Source organism: Ciona intestinalis, chromosome 4, assembly GCF_000224145.3.
Source record: "Ciona intestinalis chromosome 4, KH, whole genome shotgun sequence".
NCBI classification, from domain to species: Eukaryota; Metazoa; Chordata; class Ascidiacea; order Phlebobranchia; family Cionidae; genus Ciona; species Ciona intestinalis.
The window spans coordinates 2,384,428-2,409,198 of NC_020169.2; the positions used below are offsets into that span (position 1 = coordinate 2,384,428).

The following is a 24,771-nucleotide window of genomic DNA, read 5'->3' on the forward strand; positions in this document are numbered from 1 at the left end:
TATGAAAAATTAGTCTCGGCAACACTGCAAATTTCGGTACTTTCCAAAACTCCGCCGTAAGAAAAAAAGCTTATTCAGCTCTTGCCTTTGTCTGTTGGTTTGGGTAATTTCGTTGTTCGAAGCGTTGAGTTAAGAGTTGTAGATTACCATTTTAGTTGATTTGTTATGCTTTTAACCAGTTATAGTTCATTTCGTCAAAATGTCTAATAAAGCACCATGCTACAAGTTGGAAAAACAAAATGTTGATTTTGGCGATCGTATTGACTCTGGTTTCGACTCAATTACCTCAAGAGAAGAAGAAAGATTTGACAGCGGAAATGTTTCCTACACTTTACCAACCACTACAACACATCTACCGACATCAAAACCAAGCAATGATAAAGAATTAGTGGATAACATAAGACCAATGGCCAAGGAGATGTACGCAACAGAAGAGTATGTGGATTCGGGATTTGGAAGTGCGAGTATGACGGACGAAGAACGAGAAAAGTTTATCATCACCTTACGAAACCCAGAGCAAAAACCTAAAGATGTACTGGATGAAATGAGTGAGAGCTTGCATTGCTTTTTACCTGATGAAGATGGAGATACATTCCTACAAATGGCGATTATTCATGAGAAAATAGATCTTGCTTTTGATGTCATTCAATCCTGTACTAGACCTGCTCTTCTTAATGTGGAAAACAGCAACATGCAGACGGCACTGCACTTGGCAGTGCTAACAGACCAACCAGAAATCACAAGATGCCTTGTTGCTTATGGTGCAAATGTCAGTTGTGTTGACAAAAAGGGAAACACTCCACTACACATTGCTTCAGAAATGGGTTTCCCACTACAAGTAGAAATGTTGACAACTCCTCTGGACCCACTGGAAGACCCTGGATTACAAACCAATAGCATTCCAGAGAATGTTGACGTTCTTAACTATTCTGGATTGGCTGCAATACACCTGGCAGCAAGGAACAACAGAGAAAGTGTCATTAGGAAACTAGTGAAAGTTCCAGGATGCAACATCAACATTGAAGACTCAAAGTCCGGAAGAACAGCGCTCCACCACGCCATCGAGTGTCGAAGCAAGGATGCTATGAAGATTCTTCTGAAACGAGGAATACAAGTGAATGCTCTCAGCTTCGATGATTGCTCCGCTCTACACATGGCTGTTTCAAAAGGAATGAGGTCTGAGGTTAACACCCTGATTCACCACAAAGCAGACATGCATTTGGTTACAAGAGACGACAATGACGTGTTTGATCTGGCAGGACGAAACCACCAAATGTTGCGGCAGCTTTATACACACCAAAAACTAAAGCACTAAAAACTGTGCCTACAACTGTCTACAGAGGGTAAAAAAATGTACTTGTATATAACTCATCTTTTTTCTCTTTAAATATGTTCATTTCTTTCTTGGTTTTAATTTGGCCATTCCAAAAGTGAAGCATACAAATTGTGGCCAGATACACAGCAAGAACTGTTATCTAAGTTCATCTAACCATGCTTTCTAACAACTAAATCTTGTTTTAATATTGCTGCGTTTGTATTGTTTGCATGTAAAAAATGCAGGCCAGTTTTTCTACCTTTTGCTTTGTTGTTTCACTAGTATGGATAAGAGCTAAATTATTGTTAAAACATTGCTTATACATAGATTTTATTGTTCTTACTCATGATACAACAAGACCTTGAACAATCTGTAGTAGGGCATTAGATGTACCATTTATTAGACTCTGAAGTTCCATTGTGAAATACATTTGCAGTTTATTCAAATATTTGCTTTACATTTTACAGTTAACTATATGAAATGTGAATTTACTGAACTTTTAACTTAAATATTTCGTGGTTAAATAAAATTTATGCTGAAAAGTTCTTCTTTGTATATTAATTGTATATCTTCGCATTTCAGAAAAGAAGTGTAACATTCAGGTGAAAATTGCAGTTTTAAGTTGGTATAATGTCGAACTTAATAAGAACAGTTGTGTTTAATAATGGGGTGAAGTGTCCTATGTTTGGACTTGGGACATGGAGGGCAAATGGCAAGGAAGCTTACAGCTGTGTAAAGGAAGCCATAGCAATGGGATATCGGCACATAGACACAGCATATTACTACACGAATGAGGAGGAGGTTGGAAAAGGTATTGCCGATGCTATGAGTGAATATAAAATACCAAGAGAAGAGATGTTTGTGGTGACAAAATTGCCCAATACTTGTAATAGGCCAAGCTTGGTGTTGCCTGCCATGAAAGAAAGTCTCAAGAAACTGAATTTGGACTATGTTGATTTATACCTAGTACATAGCCCTGTGTGCATAAGCCCAATCGGAGAGGTGGTATCATTGGATTCGAAAGTTGATGAAAATGGGGATCCTGTTTTTGATGATATTGATCCAAGTGTAACATGGAAGGAAATGGAAAAATGTGTCGATTTAGGTTTGGCAAAATCAATTGGCGTATCCAACTTTAACAGTGAGCAAGTTCAATCTGTACTGAATACTTGTCGCATAAAACCAATCACCAACCAAGTGGAGAGCCATATTATGTTGCAGCAAAATAAACTGAGAAATATGTGTCAGCAGAATAACATAAAACTCACTGTATTTCGCAGCTTAGGCGGTCAAGTCAAACTATCCGAGCATCCAGATATGTTTAATAATCCTACTGTAATGAAGATTGCTAAAAAGCATGATCGCTCCGTTTCTCAAATTCTGTTAAGGTGGCACATTGAGAAGGGTCACATATTGCTGGTAAAATCAAGCAATCCTGAGCATTTAAAGTCAAACATAAATATTTTTGAATTTTCACTGACAGAAGAAGATATGGATGAGTTGTCAAAATTAGATTCGGGTTTTCGTTTTTGCCCTTTTAATGCAAATAAGCCTAGCAAACAATATCCATTTCATATAGAATTTTAGTCCCAAACTTTTTCCTGGTTGGTTTTGGGTAATAAGGTTATTACTTTGAGAGTATGAGGTGTAGCATCTTGCATCTAGCGTGGCACTTAATTCCTAACTGTATCAAAATATCATCACATTAACATGTAACTCAAAATTAATTATTTTTCTTTTTGTCAAATGCATATAACCGATGGCATAAGACAATAAGAGAACATTTAGATTAATCATCTTTACTTGAAAAACGCCCACCAGTGCAATTGTTGAGTTTTGCTGCAGTGAATGTTTTAAACATATTATGCCTACTTTAAAAAACAAGATTCTCAGATTCCATTAGTCGATGTCAATGTTAAGATAAATTTGATGAGGTGAATTCTATACTTAAAGCGCTAATTTTTTTCTGATTACATTTTTAGACTTTAGAGAATTTTTCTGGGTTTCTTTTTATTCAAAAGTTAATCAGCCAACTCAGACCTGATTACCAGGTTTCCTGGTGTGCCTCACTCATATAGAATATCAACAATTTTCATTTTTATTGTACATATTCTTATCATGGTGGATGCTTAGCTTATTGCAAGGTCATTTCTTTACTGCATTGCACTGTCTGCTGAATTTCTTATAAAATGGCAAACCTGGTCAAGTCAGTTGTGCTTAATAATGGAATTACATGTCCACTGCTGGAGGACTTGGAGATTAGAAAAAAAAAGCCATGAAGCAAGCAATAAAACTTGGGTACAGGCACATTGATACAGCCATGCTTTATGGAAGTGAAGCAGATTTAGGAAAAAGTATTGCAGAATCAATAAGGGAAGGCATAGTGAGAAGAAAAGATCTGTTTATTGTGACTAAGTTACCCACCACCTGCAATAAGCCAAGTTTAGTACTGCCCGCTGTGAAGCAAAGTCTAAAAAATCTAAATTTGGATTTTGTTGATTTGTACTTGGTGCATACCCCAGTATCACGTGCACTGGTGAAGGAGATGGTGACAATTGAAGGAAAACTGGACCATAATGGAGAAGCCGTGTTCAATGATATTGATCCAAGTGTAACATGGAAGGAAATGGAAAACCCAGACTTGGGTTTTGCAAAATCAATTGGGATTTCCAATTACAACAGTGAGCAAGTTAAATCGCTTATGACAAGCTGCAGAATAAAACCAGTAACCAACCAAGTTGAAAGCCACGTTCTGTTGCAGCAAAATAAGTTGAGGAATCTTTGTAATCAGTATGGCATACCTTTGACTGCTTACACCGTTCTAGGAGGGCAGCCAAGGGACAAAACTGGTCCTGCTCCTAATTTATTAGAAAACCCAACAGTAAAGACAGTTGCTGAGAAACATGGCAAACTTCCCGCACAAGTATTGGTAAGATGGCAACAGAACAACATATGAAATCAAACCTTGAAATTTTTGAATTCACCCTCACAGAAGAGGACATGACTGAACTTTCTGTATTAGATTCTAGCTTTCGTTATTGGACCTATGACTTAGCCAAACAAAGCAAGCAATACCCTTTTCACATTGAATTTTAATTCAATTATAAAGGAACAAATTACCAGCAAATTGCATAACACTCAAAATATATTTGTATACCTAAGGTAAACGGGGGGAAAAAGAGATAATGAAATTAAACTAGGCCAGCCTCTTTCAGTTTTCCAACAAGTTCTTCTGTGTTTTCAACTTTGATTCCTGCTAGTCTTTGAGGTGGATCTGCTACCTCCAGAATTTCTATAGATGATGCCAAGTCAACTCCAAGGTCTTTTGCTGTCAGTTTTGCAACCTTCTTTTTCTTTGCTTTCTGCATATATAAAGACATAGTAAAAATAAAATATTTAGTTGTAGTTGTACAAATACGAATACATTAGCATTTAGATTCTTGCAAGTTCCAACTAATTGGGTGTATCAATGATGCTTTTTGTTTATATCCAATAAGTTTTTTACTTCTGTTTTATCCATACAGAATGTCATAAAAACTGTCATTTTTTCTGTTAACTCTAATCCTTTGTCTTTTAAAGTTTCATTTTGAATGTTTACTTTTATTTTTAAATTGCATATTTTTAAATTGCACTTACATATTTGCGATACTATACTATTTTTATACTTGCATGACACGTGCCATAACATTCCCACAATAAAAACAATTTTACATATCATTACTTCAGTGCTTACTGTTAACTAGCAAAACAAGAAACCTAATACGTAACACCTACCATAATGTTGGGTAAAGTTGCATATCGTGGTTCATTCAGTCTTAGGTCAGCTGACACAACCGCAGGCATCTTCAGATCAATAGTTTCCAAACCTCCATCTACTTCACGAACCACTGTTAGTTTTTCACCCTCCAGCTTTAACTCGGATGCGAAAGTGCCCTGTGAAATCACATTTAATAAGACTGCTTTTTTTCACTCTGTTTGTAGTTGAAAGTGAATGAGTAGTTGAAAGTGAAAACTTTTTTATCCTCTGGTGGCATGGCAACAACAGTCGATATAACATGGGTGTTTCATACACCTTGAGCTGGCTTATAATTTGATTTTTTGGGGGGGTAAGCCCAATAACACGCATTGATCCTCATACCCTCTATCTGAAGCAAGCACTCTATCCATGAGCGTCGCCAAGTGGGGGCCTGAGGGCCCATGCAGGGCGGGAGAGTTTTCGTTGGCAATAATAATATTAAACGTCTCATTTACATGTTGTGGTGTCAACATGTTAAGCCTTGCTGGTGCATGGTTAGTAAATAAATATTTATGCCTAGTAAACAGTTAAACACTATTTAGAAAAAGACTTCTTAACATACATATTGTGTTACTTGTTAATCATGTTTATATGTAATTACACTTACTTGGGCCCAATCCAGAACAGCTGCAGTCATTTGAGCAGTCTGATTGTTATCACCGTCGATTGCTTGCTTTCCAAGGATAATAAGATTGGCTTTCTCTTGCTCAGCAAGTTTTGCAAATATCTTGGAAATCTGTCAAAAATTGAATAATTACAAGACTTTAAATTAATACGGACAAACAGAGCTCTAGCATTAAATATTGACAATTGGAAAAATGATCTTATTGAATAATTTTTTACAGTGTTGCAATTTATACTGACCTGCAATGGTCCTGTCTTAACATAATCATCCGCTGGAATTTCTACATGGATTCCACGGTCAGCACCCATTGCTAAGGCAGTACGCAACGTCTCCTATAGTGGTAAATCAAGAGGAAAGCTTTTAGGTTTTTAAGTATTATCTATAAAATATTTGAAAATTGACAAATAAATACTACTGTGTGAAATTTAGTTAATAGCAATTACCACAGAATTTTTAAATACACGAACAAAAGGGATCTCAGATGCAATTGTAACCTGCACAGCAAGCTGCATTGCAGAGTAGCTTAAATAAAGGATTTTTTAATTAATTTACTTGACTTTGCGTTGGACCACAAGTGACAGCAATAACTTCAGTTGCAAACTTCTTTTCCTTTAATCTGCAAGTAATGCATAAAGTTTATTTTGAGTTTTACATTGATTACTGGTTATGTACATTTACAGCTACAGCCTACATTCATACAGTGACGCAGACATGTCTCTTAATAATAAATTCAAACACATTTTACCAGATGTAGTCACATAACTAAATTCAGTAATTTTAACAACCTTATAGCTTCTTCAACAGCAATTTCATCAAATGGATTCATGGAATGCTTCACCCCTTCAGTAACCACCCCAGATTTATCTGGTTTCACTCTAATCTGAAAAAAAAACAGAAGTACCTAAGTTTGTGTAAATTAAAGGTTATGTCTAGATTATAATCTAATATAGGCCTAATGACTGGTAAATTAATATAGCTTACACAAATAATATTAATAATAAGCTTACATAATTTTTTAGTATTAATTAACTTACCTTCACTGCATAATCGATGACACGTTTCACGCCGACAAGTACTCTGGCCATTGTGTTAATTAAATGAAAATAGGAAGAAACTGCCAAATGCCTTAACACTGTCACATTTATGATCAATAAATAAGACTTGCGAAAACATAGTTTTTACGCAGTAAAATAGCATTAACCATAGATGTTAGTTTATTACACATGTACTGCAATCTCGAATATCTTTGGGAACTGGAACGTGGCTTCACTGACTTTATCTACTGGTACTAATATGACCTGTACGTACAGCGGTACGGCGTACGCTACACACGTACACAGCACACACAATGCGACTGGACGTGAGAAAAAGGCGGTGGAAGAAAATATTTATTCCGCGCATGTACAACACGTGTTTTTTTTTTTGTTGCGCAAAAATAAAACTTTTTAAAGTTGCATTTTCGCAAACTTTCATTGCTTATTTTCGAGTTGTACTAAAATTTCAGTCACGAAAAAGAGGGAATGACACCGAATCTTGAAAACAAACAGTCAATTCACCAGAGCTATCGGTATGTCAACGCTTTCTATTTTACCATTACCTGAAACGTCTTGTAATGTTTACTACTTTCTACTTTGCTTAATCTGTGTAAGTGTAGTGTAGGCATGCGAAATTGACTTTGCTATTATTTCTTTATTTATTTATTGAAATACTGCTGACAGATAATTTAAAAATCAAAATATACATGAAGAATATTAGCTAACATGATAAATATCAAATTCAGACATTAATACTTTATCACACAGTTTTAAACTATCACACAAGAGATATGCACAAAGCATATACAAAATATACAAGCAAATGTGTGATTGAAAGAATATGCAAAACAAGTTTACATTAGATTATAACGATTTAGATACATTTAATAAAACAACAAAACCTACTAAGTGTTCCATTGTTTAAAAAAAATGTTTTATAATTTCGAGATAATCTCAATCAGTAGTTTTGAATTAAGTGTCAGATTGGTATTGCAATGTAAATCAGCAACCAACGAACCAAATCACATAAAATTATGTAAAAAGCATAACAAATACACATTCAAATTTATGAACAAAGAGTTAAAGGAACACAATTTTTGATTAAAATTAAAGGCTAATGTACTGAATACACTCAATGAAATAATTTTATGCTAGCGGTTGTTATATTGTTAAAACAAAATTGTTTATACTTCTGAATCAATCCAACTCGGTACTTTAAAAGTAATAGAATAAAATTGAAATTAAAACCAGCAAAGTGTTTACTGAGGAAATAGTTTACGAAGCATTTTTTGGCTCTCTGATTTTAGCTTAGCTTTCCCAAGCTTCTCGAAACATGTTGCTAAGACATTAAAGCAATTGGCCTTTTCCAAACATTCGATGTTGGAATATGAGCCACTGGATTTCAGATTTTCATAGATAGACTCTGCAATTGGAAAGAACACACATGCATTCGATTTACTGTGACACTCTGTGATGGCTTGTTTCATTAACTCCGCGGTCTTTAAAAGCTGCTCCCCCTTTTTCTTTGGGTCCAATATAGAAGAGCATATGGTGAAGGTACACTTAGTTAGACCAGCAAGCTTGGTTCTGTCAAAATTTTTTTGTAGTAGAAGTGTGTACAATTCATTGAGACCTTTTGCTGTACTCAATCCATCAGCATTTGTTGCAGCATCATAGTAACCACCTTGTTCCAAACTACAAATCAGAGCATCCAACTCACCATCCTCCAAGTGACCAGTTTGTTGCAAGTTTCTTTTTACTTGTTCAATTAAAGCGACCTCAGCAGTTTCATCCTGAATCTGACTTAGTATTCTCATCAATTCATTTCTGTCTCTACTGTGCAAAGCCTGTTGTGCTTCTGAAAGTATATCATTCGTTAGCTTTCACAACAAAAATCATAATACGTTAATTATATAAGAGTTTTAGCAGAGCCGCCAAATTTATTGTTTGACTTTCATGATCTTAACCATTTTACCGCATACAAGAACATTTGGCATTTTAACAAGATCAGAACCATGTGAGGACATTTTTTCAAAATACCAAGACCAATGTCAATTTGTAGCAAAAGTTTAATATTGATGAAATATCCTTTTAAAATTAAGGTGTATGGTACACAATTTACAATTGCATAGATTGCAGTAGCACCCTGCATCCAATGGTTGGCGGCTCAGAGTTAGTTGTTAGAACAAACTTATAATAAAATAATAAGCCTATTAAATGAAGGTGTTAATTTGCTAAACGCCTGCCATAAAAAAGTGAAAATGGGTGATGGACTAGTGGTTAAGGATTTAACTTGTACACAATTGCTAAAATATTCCTAAAACATACACTAAAAAGTTAGTCTACTGAGTACTGACCCTCCCACATAGATGCTTCTGTTTCTTGTGATGTAGGCCTGGGTGTAACATCTTCAGAAAATGAAGGGTAAATGTGTTGATTTAAACTTTCAAGTGTTACAGTTTGCTCATTTATTGGTAAAGGAGGCCCATAATGTTTCAGTTGGGCAATTGTATCTGCAACATGCTGTTGAAATGCTTCTTTGTTAAGGGTGTGGTAATGTAGTAGTATTTTTTTCCGTACTGTGCCAATATCTGGCCTCGCATTTGGAGCTAGCTGCCAGCAATCTTTCATAGTGCTTTCCAGAAGGTTCACGATCACCAGCATTTCTTCGGTAGCTGATGACTTTTTTGGTTCAAGTCGTTCTAATGTTGGCTTAACATCACGAATAATATTATGCTCAATAAGTGTTAGGTCATTTGGGGAATTTTCATAGGGATAGTGATCAGTTAAGGTTTCATAAATGATCATGGAGAAGCTGTATACATCAGAAGCCTTGGTTGGCGACATGTTGATGTCTTGCAGTCTCTCTGGTGCTGTGTAAAGCGATGTGTTTTCACGTCTTCCGGAATCTCTTGAAGCTTGTGGATAAGCAGACCGTGTAAAGGTTTTTAAACAGGATCCACCGAAATCACCAAGTTTTGCAGTAAGGTTTTCATCGATTAAGACGTTAAGAGGTTTCAAATCCCCGTGAACCACTTCTTCCTCATTTCGAATGTTGTGCAAGAATGTCAAACCAGCTGCCACATGCAAGTTGATCCTCAGAATCACATCAAAAGGAATTTGGTAGCGTTTACTGACAGCAAGCTTGAGCATGTTAGTCAAATTGCCCATCTCCATATACTTCATGATCAAGCCGAAATAACCTCTCCACTGAGTTATACCATATACATTGACTATATTCTCATGGTTTGCCAACAGTATTATTCCTGCCTCCTCAGTAAACCTGTATGCAGTAGGTTGTCTAGTTACTTTAATTAACTACTATAAAGTTTATCAATATATTTTTAAGATCGGTATGTGTCTATATTGACTATTACGAAGTTTGTCAACATATTTTCAGTAACACATTGTAGCAAGTCCTACCTTTGACATGCATCTTCCTTTGTCATATTAGGTAATGTGGTTGGCAAGCATTTGACTACACATGGTCCAATATTTTGGTTAAAGCACAACAAAACTTCTCCAAATCCCCCTCGACCAAGAAAATTACGATCGTTGGCAAAGGTCTTGCATGATTTTGGCTCATACCAAGTGGGTAATGGCAGAGAGATCTAGTAATAAGTGAGATATTTGCATATTATGTCTTTTTAGTTTTCAGTATCTATATGGATTAATGGTATTTAATTGACATGCATATTGCTTAACTTATTGAATACATATTTTGATTTTAAAAATTGATTACAAAGTTTTTAAAGTAACCATTTAAAAATCATACCAAGATTTAAAAAATACCCATTCATAAATCATAAACACGCATTTCAGATAAGAATATAAAATGCAAATTTTACTTACCTTAAGTTGGTTCATAACTACAACAAAGTCATCGATGTTCAAAACTAAATTGTATATATCACTCCGCAGACTTGACTAAACATACTTGGGGTTTAGTTCCTCATCGAACAAAGAACGCCCACTTTTTAAATTAGTGTTTCCCAAAAATAAGAAATGTTTTTTTATTTTTAACTAAAAACATCATGCAGTAATAAGGTTTACAGAAATTTCTAAGAGTGATTTTACCTTAATTTTTGTTTTGGCAACACTGTTTTTCATCAGTGTTGTTTATTGAACCATAGCATTGTTAACTTAAAATGAATGCACTGTTGATTCCTTTAAAAACGTTCGCTTTATATTTGTTCAGGATGCATATAACAAAGTATTTCTAACTTTAATACCCAGCATAAAATTTTAACATGCACTTTTGTTTTATTTTTAGAATGGAATAAGTGAAGCTTATCAAACAATCTGCAGTGGCGTCTATTCCTTTTCAATTTAGTTGTCTTCTTTAACTAATTTTCTGACAACAACACATAGAATAAAGAGATTTACGGGCACATCAAAACATTAAGCAAACAGACTACCTTGATAAATGTTTGTTTATCCATTTTGGTTATTGTGTTAGCTCAACAATTGCTATATCTCACTACCTTATAATATTTGTGACGTCAAACAAATGCAATTCTTTGTAAATTTGTATAAAAAGCGCACCAGTGATTAGTATTACCAATATGTTTGGATGTTAATGTGTATTGATTAGAAACAAACTGCAACTATATTGCAAATATAGATACTGTGCCAGGAATTTTGTTGTAACTGTGAAAAGTGTTGATCAATTGACACCCAAAGCTAGAAACTGTAAAACTCAAAATACTTTTATTCGGGATGTGCAGAGTGTGTCAAACAGTTTTGGTGAAAAATCCAGTAATTAGTTTAAGCTATGAAGTTGTCACTTGTCAACCACGAACAGAAAAAGTTCACATTCGCTGGGGAATCCCCGCCATCTTGAAAGTAGCTTAGCGAATGCACACGTGTTTTATTTTTCATACGAATATATTGTAGCTTGTTTTGTCATTATAGCATAGGCAAAATGATAGAATCCGTAGTTCCTAATACTGATGCAACAGAAACAAAAATAAAAGGTCTTCCAAAATCAGGACGCTGGTGGAAAGCTGAAAAAAGCAGGTGCGTTTTTCGTTTTGAAACGCGTGAAATGAAATATAGGCCATATTAAAAAAGAGTGTAGTTTTTAAATTAAGGGGTGAATTACATTGATATATAATATAAATGTAATTGTAGATTCACTTCAATGCAAAAAGACAAACCCTTGCGGTCAAATTGGAAACAAAAAATGGCCTGTAAAGCAGAGAAGTTGTCTGTAAAAAACTATGAAAAGGAACTTGCAGAAACACGCAGGTAGGTTGCATTTCCTGGGCACCAAAATATGTGTTGCTGGTTCAAAAAGTATTGAAAGTTTTTCTGTACACGTTTGTTTGATTGTCAGTATTACTTATGTGCTGGTTTACAAACAGTTGCCCATTGAACTCATCAACGATACATTAGTTACATGTTTTTTTTCGATGCTAGTGAAGAGTTTCCCCCCCACCTTATTTGCTAACCTCTAACCCCTATAACCACCAACCCTCTAACCATTAACACATAACCCCCTAAACTAGGGGTTAGGGGTTAGTGGTTAGCAAATAAGTTGGGGGGGGGAGACTTTTCACTAGCACCCATTTTTCTATGTCGCTTAAAGGAAAGAAAACTAAGAAAAATTAAAGACGAATATAACAGAGACAAGTTCGATGGCACTGTTGCATAGTTTAGAAACTATATGAGATGTAACAATATTTTTGTATGGGTTAACAAAATCTGTATTAAAACTTGTCTGTTTTCCTAAATTTGTGTGTCTGATTCAGCTCGCCCATTAAAAGAATTTTCACACCTACATGTTCTTCCCTGTTTATTTTTAACAAAACCTCTAAAGTCTTTAAGTAGGTAACTGTAACTCGCAAGAAGGTTTGAAGTATATAAAACTACCACATATAGTGCGTAATAAAACAGCAGTGTTATAAATCTTAAGATTTGCACCTTCAGAGGATAAATAAATAATATTGATAGCCTATTAGGTTCTTTGAAATAACTTTCTTCCATAATGTTATTACTTTGTAGACAAGAAAAAATTGAGTATCGTAAACGTGTTGAAGCACACAGGAAAGTGAAGGAAGAAAATCAACGCAAGGCAGAAGTGGTGGAAGTTGTAAGTAATTTGTTTGCTACTTTAATTACTTTTCAACTGTAATAACTTATCCTGACCTGCTGAACAACAATATAAAATCCCAGTCTTGCTCAGATTTTGTAGAGACTAAGGTAATGATTAGTAATGTATGTTTGTTTTTGCCCTATATATTGGTTTATTACAAAGTGTTGTTTTTTATTCTTTTTGCTTGTGCATAAATTTAAAGATTCGGAACACAGCAAAGATTAAGAGACTGAAGAAAAAACAATTACGAAGGATTGAAAAACGGGACACAAGTGGAGTCAAAACGAAAAAGATGTAGAAGACTGTTTTTCCACCAAAAATGTTTTGCTCTTTTTCTAATCTTTTTAAGGTGGCAAGGTTTTCTAAACCAAGCCTACTGGTGAACGTCTTTATTAAAGAATTCTAGGAGACCATGGAGTGGAATTTGTTAATATTATTATTATAATCATCTGCTGTCTTTGGTATTAATAACAGTTTCTGTTCTTATGGATTTACCAAAGATTTACCAATCTGATATCCAGATGTTTCTGTTTACAAGCACTCAAAACTATAAATAAAAACAAAGAAAGTACAAATTCTACTAGCATGTGTAATACTGCATATGAACGACACACAAAAACATATTCACAGGGATAGTTCATACAATAAAGGACTCTTGTGTTTTGTATTGTTTCCAGTCTTCTTCTTTATTCTCTTGTGATGATTTCTTAACCTGCTTAAAGAGGCGATATATAAATTGAAGACAAGAAAACATTGCTTATTTTATGGGCAAAATTACTGTATGATAATAATAAGATTTTTTGATTTACTTAAATAAATATGGGTTATTGTTCTTTAAAGGTGAATGAAACAACGTATCAAGGTTGTGTTTAAATAAACTTAGAAATTTATGGCATTACAATCTATGTTGAAGCATATAAATTACCTTTTTAATAGAAATTTTAATGATACCAACTGGTGGTTGTGCTGGCAGTGATGGAGGCTTCTGTATTGACATGTTGTCATTTAAACTCTGTGGGTACAAAACTTTATTACTTGAGTGTCCATATTGATTACGAATGAATAAATAAAATAACACGTGTTTATCCCCACGTGAAGAGGCAACGAAAATCAAGGTGGGCCTGAGTTTTGTTTTACGCAAATCATACCCGTTTGAGAGTTACGACAGTCGTAAATGTGGGCGATCGACCTGTTTATGCGGGCCTGGTAATTATAAAGAAGATGGCGCAAACGTTATAAAGATTTCCATTCACCTCTTTTAAAATTTCGTTCTCTTGGGGTTGCTGTTCTCGCAGCAACGGTGGAACAAAACCACCTTTTCTTTTATAACGTGGCGGTGCTACCACCTCTTCTGTATCGGAAGGCCGGTGAAATGAACTTTGATCAATTGAAACAGATTTTGCTTTCGTCCCGCTGCTACGTAAAGACGACGGTCGGTCTTGTGAATTGAGACGGACGATTGGGTTCGTGCCCTGTACCTCAGCGCGTTTTTGCTCGCTGGAATTTTCGCTTGAAGTAAATGAGTTTCGTAATAAAGTTGAACGACCGCCGTCGTCTACTAGAACGTCATTCGGTTTGTTCGATTTCGCGCGCAAAAGGAACGAACGACGTCCACGCACGGATAAGGTCGATGTCCTGCTGAATGGTGACCGAAATGATGACGCACGACTGGCTGTGCCGCCTGCGACGCTTTTCTCTTCACTCTCAAACGGATTTTTCTTTCCCTGGGACATGTAAACGAAAGAGACCAACGCGACCCAGCAGTACATCTGTTGGAGCAAAACATGTTACCTTCGTCAGTCACATGACGAAGCTTGTCCACGTACTTAAGCCAACAGTAATCTCACTAGGCAAACTCAACTTAATGTCGACACACCAAACCACTCAATGTGGGAGGAGAGTCCCATGTTAAATAAGCAAACCTTGTATAGGAAGTATATATGTTACAACAACCAAAATATTTCCAAGGCATGTGAACAACTAAAGCAAGTGATTAAAACTTACCAAACCCAGATATCGAACCCAGAACTCAATCAAGGAGAAAACGCCGAAAGCTGTCACCTGTTAATTACAATAGTGATGTTGAATCAAGAAAACATACACATGTCAATCAGTACCACATGGAACCTAACCCAATATGCCCCGAAACAAACAACAGTATAGCCCGTATCAGCATTTTGGTTTGGTCCGCTGACAGTTATACTTTACAAAACGAAAACAAACTCAGAGTAGACTTACACAGAAAGGTAAAATATTCTAACCGTAGGAGACGTTTGCGTCTAAAGAATCACAACAACCCAAAACGTCGATAAAATTTGAATCAAATACGGTGGGGCAAGATGGGATACCGTTGCCACATAATATTCTACATTTCCTGATAGAGTTTTAAACAATTAACAACGCTCTTTACAGTGGCGAGGCTAGGTTTATATATTTCTTTAAATGTTCTTTATTTAGCCCAACCCATTATACTTACATGTGGATATAGAAACAGTTGACCGTAGCAGGTAGCTTTGACGAGAAAATCAACTAAAAAGCAAACCGGTATCACCACAAGACTTGGATAAATCAAATAAAGATTTTCCTAAAACGACATAATGTTAAGTTCTTTATTTTGTTTTTTTAAAGATGACCATCTCGTATGCTAGAGTGTATGCTAGAGCGTAGAATTGTTTATTTGGGATTATTAAAGCAGGATTTAAACTATAATCCTCTCGGCAGTAAGTAAAACAATCTAATTGGTCATTGAGTATATACGGTGGAGGAAGATGGGAGACCTTTTTATAATTTCTCGTAACATTTGGTCGTAAACAAAACACATTTAAAAAACTATAAAGCCTTATCTTCACGACTCCTATAGGCGGTTGTTAATTGTTTAAAACACAATTAGGATATTTGGATATAATGGGCTAAAAGTGTCCCATCTCCCCCCACGGTACTATATAAAAATACTTACAAACCACGGGCTTAAAATGGCAGCCAGACCGTCCACAACTTGAAGCGATAATATTGCAAGCTCAACATAAATTCCAATGATCTTTTGCTCTGGGGACAAAAGTTGCGCTCAAACTTACTGCTAAGTGTATATTTATAAAGCCATCAACGTTGTTGCGATAAACACTACTTTAATGCATTTATAATAAGCTGAAAGCTATAGTAGGATTGGGGAAGATGGGACAGCGGTTTATTCTGTTTTCTCGTCCCATTTGGTAGTAAACAAAGAAAATTAAAAGAAGTATAAAACCGTATGCCCACGACTCTCATGGGCCGTTGTTAATTTTTCAACACGATCAGGATATTTGAATAGTATGTGCTAAATGTGTCCCATCTTCTCCTATATACTATATGTAATTATCAACAGCATTGGAAATAATGTTGAAATTCCAAAACCCGAAGGATATGAAGAAACCACCTGTCCAGTGCGATTCATTGTTAAGGATTTGTTCTGGTATCGATTTTATGCATGATGCTGGCAAAGGGCAAGTCGACTACGTTGTTAAACGTAAGTGTTTAAAATGAAAGGACTCCTTTATTACCCAAAAGTAGTCGTTTATCATAGGTTACTGTGGGTACCTTTAAAAATTCATGCCACCTCATACACACTATCACAAGCTGTTACTGTGTCCGCAGTAATTTACATTTAAATCGTTAACCAATGAATTTGCATAGGTTATATACCTGTTTGTGGTAGATCATAGTCTATTTTCGTCATTCCCCACATTGAAAGAAGTAATACACGCAAAGCACTCTGCAGCTGCATTTATAAATGGTATATATGTTATTAACGTTGCTGAACTCACACTTTATCAAAAGCACAGTAAGTTTGCTAAAATATGAATTTCGAAACCAAGTAAAAAACATTGCACAAAGCGGATAATAACACTTACGAAAAGTTTCCATCCAGTCCCGCCTACAGCTGCCTTCAGTTCTCGTTTCAGACAGAAACATACTCGATAATGTCGCAAAAGTGGTATTTGTACGATTCCCCAATCGATCGTCTTCATATTCAAAATCGGTGCTTAACAAAGCATACTTATCACAATCTACACTGAAATTGAACAAAGAATAAAAATAATGGGGTGATTTTAGCTTCACTCTAAGACTACTTTACCAGCTATAGGCTACGTTTACACCATATTATGTGGGCCTGTCAGATCTTAATCACTAAACCTGCACTTAATTTGTTAACTCCTGGTACAAGAACTTACCATTACCGAAGTGTACATTGAGTAGTGTTCATGCACTAATGCCTATCGCGTGGCAAACGTAATCCTTGGTACAGCTTACTACTAAGCTGCAATCAATGTACATGAAAATATCGCTGTGTGCTCAAGCAGAACTGAATGGCTGTACGGTAACAAATACATGGTCGTTGCAATCTTGACAAGCAATCACATTTTTATAAAGTATACGCCACTCTGGAAACACGTTCGGTAGAAGTTTTGACACTGACATAACGCTCAGAACTGTTTAAATTACCTGCACTCGAGTTCTAATTGCAATTAGTCATATGGCAACCGACAAATGTATGCTGCACTTCTCTACACTTGTCAATTTTATTTTGCAAATCAATTTAAAACGCATGGCCAGTGACAAATTGATGATCAAGTCTAAAGGCGTCGAAGAAATCAATTAATACAGCCAGAAAGGGGAAACGCGCACGTCGTTTGATTGCTAGATCCCTATATACTGTTGAGTAAATTGATTTTACTCGCCGCACTGGCAACGGTCAATTACTACGTACCTTGAGGCGAAGCGAGAATAAATGGAAAAGAAGAACGTTCAATCTGAATGAATGAAAATCATTTACCCACTCGTGGTGGGGCATCTAACATTCGCTATAACATATCTGCTGGTCGAAATAGTATAAATAACCATAAAGCTTGTAACAGTATTAACACACTACAAACTCTTTCCTGAATGCTATACATCGCTCTACCTGTAGCTTGATTTTGTGTGCGAACATGATTACGTAATAACGTATATAACGTTTCTGTTTACTTGCTTATCCGGTAACGATTTGCGTGGCACGTCAAACGAGCTACGAAAAGACTCTATTTATTATTCATTGACTTTCAGTTGTCTGCTTTTTTCGAAGCCATATTGGTTGTCATGCTGCCCTTGTCTTGGCAAGCAGCTTTTCGGTCTCAGTCAGGCAACTCATTTCGTTACATTATTGCGCATTGGAGCGTGGAGTTGCCGACAATCGTTCGTGCAATTGGCCAACAGAGATATTTGGACAATACAAATATTTGTACCTGTGGAACGGACACCAGATAAATACGCAGGAAAATGAAAATGATTAGATCTTTTATACAGGGGTTCATGTAACTTGTGAAATGTTTTTTTTTTTATTTGTTCTTGAGAGAATATGCATGGATAAATCTGGGCTGTATATATGTCATTAGCATATTTACTCATTCGATTTCGTTCATATAAACAGATATATAGTAGAGTGGGGGAAGATGGAACACCTCTAGCCCACATTATCCAAATTTAATGATCGTGTTTTTTAAGAATTAACAACGGTCTATGAGAGTCGTAAGGGTGCGGTTTCATATTTCTTCCAATGTTCTTTGTTTACTACCAAATGGGACGAGAATTAGATCGAAAAGGCTTCCCCCATCCTACTATATACATTGCCGCGTGTACAGGTACTTGTTTTTTTTCTTGAAAGTTCGGCTTGCCGCTGAAACATATTTCATATAAATCCGCAGCTTTTTTTCTAACAAAATATTGCCTCTGAGTCACTGTGACTGCTACTCGTTAGCAAGGCTTAGGCACGAGACCTGAAATGCCATCTATGTAATGCAATAGTGTTTTTGTTTCGGGTGGCTGGCGCTGGAACGTTTAAGTCAAGTGTAAAGTTTGCAGCAGCATTTTTTTGCAATAAATACAATTTATGCATGACTGGAGACCATTTTCAAATTGTATTAAACTCTCACAATGTATATAGTTTGTAACAGTAACGATTCCTATTAGTAGTACGTTATAAACTAAACACGGTTTACAACACAAAACAAAGGGGGTAGATGTTTCATAATGAAGAAAAACTACGCAAACAGCAACAAAATATGAAGAACGAAAGCCTTGAAAAATGTTTTGCATGAATACACCTTATCTGTCTATTTGAGTTTTTGTGTAGTGTTCGTATGTCCTTTAAATATGCGAGTGCGTTTTGTTACTGGAATGTGGTATTACAATGATTGATGTCCTTCTTAAAATACTGGTACCACCATTCCACGTCTTTGTGCAACCACACTTATAAATATTGTGCGCTAAACCAAAGTAAAAGGGCAGTCAGCATCGTCGCTAGTGGGTGCTGCAGAGCACTCGCTGAATTCTTATTGCACAGATCTCCGTTGCAGCAGTTCATGTCGCAGGACTTGACCATTCCACGGATATTTTCAGGCACAAACTGCATCACTATATCGCAGGTGAAACTTTCACATACTACAGTAGGCTGACACTGCGTGAGAATCATGGACCCGGTGTCTGCATGGTTTAAATTAAGATGAGATAAAGATAGCATGTTTTAGTTGATAATCATATTTGTTTAACTTTTTTAGAACATTAATTGCGACACAAACGCTAAACCCGCAGCTTTAAATATAGTTCTATAAGAGTTTCGTGGTAACACGCTATAGCCTACCCACAAAACTTCCGTATAATAAGTCAATAACGACTGCAATTGCCGTCAATTGCTATAGTCAACGAACAGTCATAAAGAAACTTTAAAAAAGCATTACGTACTCTGCGGTGTACCATCTGAAATCACCAAAGATGCCAACAAACATGACGTATCAGACCCGAACTGCTCATTTACTGGGCACGTAACTGCTTGAGTGTCGTCGAATAAAAGACCTCTGCTTGGACTGGTCTGACGTAACCCGGTATAGCATTTTCGTTGGTTGGCTGTAAACAAGGCAATCGTTAAGTGGTTTATGGAGAGGTCGATTGCGGCCATTATGACTTGATTAGTCGCTTTGTTTGGCACAGTACTGTATGTGTCATATAATAACAGTTTGAAAACCACAAAAAATGTTTACTACTTAAATGTTATTTCACCTTTAGTTACCCTTGTGTTTTGAAATATTGTTCTCGGCTACAGTAGTTGTGCGTTACATTAAAAATGTGGTTGGAAAAAACGAACTCACGTCCTGCTTCTGGTATTGAAATGTTTTGACTAAACGTGGGATTACAGAGATCAGATGAGTTGCAACAATCCAAGCTACAGTTGGTGATGTTGAATCCGGTAACCTCTTCTCCCTCTTCTTCTTGACCTCTCATGCTCCTTAACAATTCATCGCAACTTGCATCTTCGTCGCTACATTCGCTCGAGCAAGAGCCGAGGTAGACTTTTGCTGCACGTAATAAAGGACGTGGAATGTTTAGGTTTCTATTAATCTCCCACAAAGTAACAAACATAGTAGCCTAACTCGTAAGCTGGCACGAGGTGTATGAACACCCGTGTTATAACGACTGTCGGTTTTCGGCCACGCGAGGATAAAGTAAGTTACATACATTCGAAACGTGGGGAGGTTCTACAGTGTGGAACGCCATGCGGAACCTGAGATTTAGGCCATTGGTAAAAAATAATTGGTGGAAAAAAATTGACCCATGTCGTGGCAATAAATTTTAGTGAAAAGATTACAGTGCTTATTAGATACGAGTAAAATCACGCCTGGGAACCTGAAATCCAGGCCAGAGTTGGCTTAATATAAATACATGGATGCTGATAAAACTTTCTCCCTGCCAATCATAGAGAATGACCAATGTACGTGGTATATTATCAGCCGCTTTTGCGATACTGTCATGTGAAACAGGCTACTACTTATATGTGCCAAGCATCATCATAATATAGACCGCTTTAGGGATAAATTAGACACGAAAAGCGTTTTACGATATATTTACACCGATAAATAATAGATTGCCACGCAGGATTTTTCACCGCTGTAAAATCGGGCTGTATCAGGTCCAAGCGCTTAAACTGTTGACAAAAATGGATAAACGTACCATTTTCCGTTTAAACTACATTGCAAACTTTAGTTTGAATGACTGAACCCAAAAAGGAATGCATGACACGGCGTGTTTACGTAGGTTATAAAATTATAACATTACATCAAGTACAGATTTGGTATGCTCTAATTTAAACCGCAGTAATGTCAGCAATGTACAGCAAGATTCAATTTAGTACATTACGAAATTGAATCGACGGAAGTTGCGGCCTTTACTATCCTTTATGCCAAAACACCATTTAACAACAATAACAGAATAGTAAACCGTGGATGCGTTGAAGCCACCACTGCACAGTGGCGGCTACATTGTGGTCCCTAGAGTGACTTGCGGACGCAGTGTTAGTACTCCGCCAATTAAATTATCGCTTCCCCGACCTTCAAACTGATTTATAAATTCAAATAAATGGAAGTTATCCTGTCCGTTGCGTCAGCGCGTCTACCAAAACAATAACAACATTTGCGATAGGTTTTGAAGACGTGTGCCAGACCCAAATACAAAATTAATTTAAATAGTTCGGTACTTTGGTAAGAAGGAAATATAGCTTACTGCTTGTAGATTCGCCCATTGACATTTCTGCAGTAGCAGTCAGGCAAGATTTGCTTGTTTCTGGAGGACAATCTTGCTCGTAAACACTTCCTGATAAGTGTCGTCCGTTCATCGTCGTGACGAACCCGGAATTGCACCGCAGAGCCAATGACACTGTGCATAATGAAATGAACTAAGACTATAAGTGGTGCAATACAGTAATCGATTCTGTATTGGCATTGTATACACCCCAAAGCATCGGATCCTCCCAAAAGGTCCAATTAAAATTTAATAACGTGTAAGTGGGGGAAACATATGCACAGCTTGAATAATAAATGGGCCAACTATTCTTTTAGGATCAATGTACGGGAACACAAATCAAATTAGTAATTTTCAAACTGTAAAAAATAGGCTTAATAAAAAATCCTGAAGATTCATACCTGCAAAGAGCGATGCGACCATCAATATTATAATCGTGCCTTTCATTTCGTTAGATTTGTCTTCCCAATATTCCGACTATGCCTATCCACCCTGCAAGTACTCGAATATTTAAACACTGTCGACGTACTTTTATCTTGTTAAACACAAATAACAGATTCACCATCGGGCGAATTACTGGTAATTTAAAAACGTAGCGCTGCTCCAGAGCTAGCATTTAAGCAATGAAATAACCGCACTCTAATCCGACTAACGCCCTAGGCAAAGCGCTTAAGGCAGTTTCGATGTATTGACAATTGAAACTCTGTCAACTGGGAACGGGACAGTAGCCACGGGTGTTGTAGCAGACTGCGCTGACTTCTCATTGGCATTCCACATCGACATTTACTTGATTGACCACACGCGGCTGTGCCAGTTTTTAAAGCTCCGGTCATTTCCCTTCTTGTTCACAGGAAATAATTTCCCTGAGGATAACTAAGTTAATCTTACAAATCACTTTCAACAGTCAAGCTCAAAACGCGTTATACATGGCTGTACAGACTTAGCTTTGAAATCCTACACTAAACCCGTGTAACGTTTACAAATTTTCTATACCGGAAGTAGTTCAGAAGTACGACCGCTGACAATAACTGTTTTCCAACCCCTTTCCCTCGAGCGAGTTACAACCGCTACGAAAGTCGGGTCACTCAATTACTACAATCAAATCACAACAATTCGCGCGACAAAAAAACGAAAAGGACATCAATGTAAATTGCGTTACGTCTAATAGCGCAATATTTATTCTGCTCGCAACCTCTTTCAATACAATCTTTACGTCTATGGCATCACCTGGACTGGCTTTGATTATGCGCTACTGCCAGCAAGTTTTTCAGAATGAGCCTTTTTTGATATGTCTCGCATAAATTAGGTATGCGGCTTGATCATATTGATCAATATTGATGTGCCAATTTTCCTATGAGAGTAATCTGCACTGTCGTTCACACGCATCATAAAGAGCAGAGGCGAAGATTAGAACTACACCATTAAAAACCGCCAAGAAGCTACACTGACAACAAGTCGCAATAAAAACAAAGATTTTTATACGCAGCCAAGTTAAATGTACGAAGCAGTACTACCAAGGGATCCGTTCAACTAATAATACCTATATCTGCTAACATCTCAAACAATATTATATTCGCTGTCCAAGCATGTCCAGAAGTTATTGGTTTGGCTCGATAGTAATTGCATATATCGAATATACGTCCAGGGAGTATGACCTACCCCGGCGTTAACTGCGAATGAATGCCATAAAGTTAAGCGAGCGACCAAGTAAGGTTGTAAAACATCTGTTCCATTTCTTTCGCGCGTTTGGACATTGGGGGTGACATCGGTCATTTGCGGTCGCTTGGCACGTCACAATTACAACAGCAATTTAGCGCAGCTGTCCACACTGGAGAAGTAATTTACTATACGACATGGCTATATTGCATCCGTCGTAAAAGATTCCGTGTAATAACAATAAGTATTTAATATCGCGACTTTTTACAGCATATAAAATATATATTCCTTTAAAGAACTTGTACCAACAGTTCAATTCAGGCAATAACAATATCCCGAACATGACTTTCCTGTTTGCTTATGCTCTTTAATTGGCGTGGTCCTTCCTACAAAGCTGCGAACGTAGTGTGTATATCCGTACTTTCAATAATGTATAATGTATCGTTCAAAAAGCTCCAATTAGTACGCCGTTCTGTACAGCTAATTGAACTCGAATGACCTTGTTTAGTCTGTAAGTTATTGGTCATTTGAGTTCAACTGAATTACCAAGGTGACTTGAATATCATATTCCAAATCTGACAGATATGTTCAGTAAACTACATACTAAAACATAGTCTTGCCTGCGGAAGTACGAACTATTTTGGCAATAACGTAATGTATAGTAGGGTGGGAAAAGATGGGGCACCCTTTCGTTATATTTTCCCGTCGCATTTAGTATAGCAAACAAAACAACAACAAAAAGTTATAGAACCGTATCGCCACGACTTTCATAGGCCGTTGTCAATTGTTTAAAACACGATCAGAATATTTGGATATTATGTGCTAAAGGTGTCCCATCTTACCCCACATAACTGTATAAAATATTACGCAGATTTCACACCTTGCAGCCGGTTTAATAGCCTGCATTTTGAATCTCGTTTACGATACCTACGCTTAGTAGAGATCGCAGATATAGCAAGATTATAATATAGATGTAATAGTTGTCACGGATACCCTAATTAATCATGTTTAATTTTTACACCCCAACCACTTTAAAAAGGTGTTTTTTTATTTCTATGTCAACTTCTCAAAGCGGGAATTTTAACAGTTTTGGTTTTGTTTCCTATTTCTATTACGAGAGAATTTTTCTTGTATATTATATTGATCAATGCCGTGAATATTGGTAAGAGTTGTGTTGTATTTGCTGTTAAACCAATACTTTATACACTTTACACATTAGTATATTCATTACGTAACGTCGTCGTCTAACATGTGTTGTTTAATTTATAGATGGCTGTTTCTATTGAAAATCATAGACAGTTAAGAAAAAGACCAGAACGTACAAAACTGAACTATTTCAGAAAACGGGCAGGTACTACTACATTTTAAAGTTTGTCTTAATGTGCTTTTAATCATACGAATTTTGTCTAATTATATCGAGTTTTATCTAAACAACACTAACTGGTCATGTTGCAAAGGCATGCTCCATGCTGTAGACCCGTGGTTCCCAACACGTGGGGCGCGACCCAAAGTTGGGTCGCCTGATAATTTTTTTGGGTCGTTTGGTTTTGTCAGTTTGTCATAGTTGCGTTTAAATTAAATGTAACTTGCCTATTAAACATTGGAACAGGCGGTGGTGAACAACCTAAAAATGTTACAGAAGTAGAACTGATTCATATTTACGAT

General features: G+C 36.5%; 8 protein-coding genes and 1 pseudogene across 12 annotated transcripts in view; 5 read left to right on the plus strand and 4 right to left on the minus strand.

Moving 5' to 3' along the window:
• The first annotated feature begins 103 nt into the window (after positions 1-103).
• On the plus strand, positions 104-1,896 carry ikappab (IkappaB protein). Its single transcript, NM_001078271.1, is given in 1 exon segment — positions 104-1,896. A coding segment is annotated over 1 exon segment (1,116 nt). The 5' UTR covers positions 104-199; the 3' UTR covers positions 1,316-1,896.
• Positions 1,897-1,901: 5 nt separating this feature from the next.
• LOC104265613 lies at positions 1,902-3,303 on the plus strand (annotated as a pseudogene). The gene has a single exon (XR_001974704.2). The product of XR_001974704.2 is annotated as a 1,5-anhydro-D-fructose reductase pseudogene (transcript).
• Positions 3,304-3,571: 268 nt separating this feature from the next.
• On the plus strand, positions 3,572-4,485 carry LOC100186949 (1,5-anhydro-D-fructose reductase-like). Its single transcript, XM_026834304.1, has one exon. It carries the CDS (start codon positions 3,591-3,593, stop codon positions 4,269-4,271), a length of 681 nt encoding a protein of 226 aa, XP_026690105.1. The 5' UTR covers positions 3,572-3,590; the 3' UTR covers positions 4,272-4,485.
• LOC100175883 (electron transfer flavoprotein subunit beta-like) lies at positions 4,390-6,957 on the minus strand. The gene is made up of 7 exons (XM_002131582.4): positions 6,771-6,957; positions 6,522-6,616; positions 6,289-6,352; positions 5,976-6,068; positions 5,719-5,847; positions 5,090-5,248; positions 4,390-4,677 (listed from the first exon to the last, which is right to left on the minus strand). The coding sequence occupies exons 1-7, from the start codon at positions 6,819-6,821 to the stop codon at positions 4,507-4,509; spliced, it is 762 nt and encodes a 253-aa protein (XP_002131618.1). The 5' UTR covers positions 6,822-6,957; the 3' UTR covers positions 4,390-4,506.
• Positions 6,958-7,415: 458 nt separating this feature from the next.
• Positions 7,416-11,543, minus strand: LOC100186073 (receptor-interacting serine/threonine-protein kinase 1-like). Of its 4 annotated transcripts, none has more exons than XM_026834234.1 (5): positions 11,479-11,543; positions 10,623-10,743; positions 10,194-10,381; positions 9,128-10,053; positions 7,416-8,628 (listed from the first exon to the last, which is right to left on the minus strand). In XM_026834234.1, exons 2-5 carry the CDS (start codon positions 10,635-10,637, stop codon positions 8,030-8,032), a joined length of 1,728 nt encoding a protein of 575 aa, XP_026690035.1. In that variant the 5' UTR covers positions 10,638-10,743; positions 11,479-11,543; the 3' UTR covers positions 7,416-8,029. The 4 variants fall into 4 exon arrangements, with proteins under 4 accessions (XP_026690035.1, XP_026690033.1, XP_009858304.1 ...); XM_026834232.1 differs by lacking the exon at positions 11,479-11,543 and adding an exon at positions 10,848-11,020 and having other exon boundaries at positions 10,623-10,697; XM_009860002.3 differs by lacking the exon at positions 11,479-11,543 and adding an exon at positions 10,848-11,020.
• Positions 11,544-11,629: 86 nt separating this feature from the next.
• LOC100184554 (coiled-coil domain-containing protein 86-like) lies at positions 11,630-13,516 on the plus strand. The gene is made up of 4 exons (XM_002131690.5): positions 11,630-11,789; positions 11,904-12,020; positions 12,777-12,864; positions 13,070-13,516. The coding sequence occupies exons 1-4, from the start codon at positions 11,695-11,697 to the stop codon at positions 13,163-13,165; spliced, it is 396 nt and encodes a 131-aa protein (XP_002131726.1). The 5' UTR covers positions 11,630-11,694; the 3' UTR covers positions 13,166-13,516.
• Positions 13,437-16,936, minus strand: LOC100183718. The gene is made up of 8 exons (XM_026834277.1): positions 16,755-16,936; positions 16,546-16,621; positions 15,824-15,912; positions 15,344-15,451; positions 14,872-14,928; positions 14,121-14,636; positions 13,793-13,879; positions 13,437-13,579 (listed from the first exon to the last, which is right to left on the minus strand). Exons 1-8 carry the CDS (start codon positions 16,869-16,871, stop codon positions 13,505-13,507), a joined length of 1,125 nt encoding a protein of 374 aa, XP_026690078.1. The 5' UTR covers positions 16,872-16,936; the 3' UTR covers positions 13,437-13,504.
• Positions 16,937-18,774: 1,838 nt separating this feature from the next.
• On the minus strand, positions 18,775-22,036 carry LOC100181352. Its single transcript, XM_002131760.4, has 5 exons — positions 21,852-22,036; positions 21,433-21,585; positions 20,025-20,231; positions 19,621-19,782; positions 18,775-19,362 (listed from the first exon to the last, which is right to left on the minus strand). Exons 1-5 carry the CDS (start codon positions 21,895-21,897, stop codon positions 19,130-19,132), a joined length of 801 nt encoding a protein of 266 aa, XP_002131796.1. The 5' UTR covers positions 21,898-22,036; the 3' UTR covers positions 18,775-19,129.
• A 2,143-nt stretch (positions 22,037-24,179) lies between these two features.
• Positions 24,180-24,771, plus strand: part of LOC100179008 — a 4,619-nt gene continuing 4,027 nt past the window's right edge. The window contains exons 1-2 of the mRNA XM_002131722.4: positions 24,180-24,268; positions 24,376-24,457. Of these exons, the coding sequence (XP_002131758.1) occupies positions 24,376-24,457 (82 nt within the window). The 5' untranslated portion in view covers positions 24,180-24,268. The remainder of the gene's footprint in view (positions 24,269-24,375; positions 24,458-24,771) is intronic.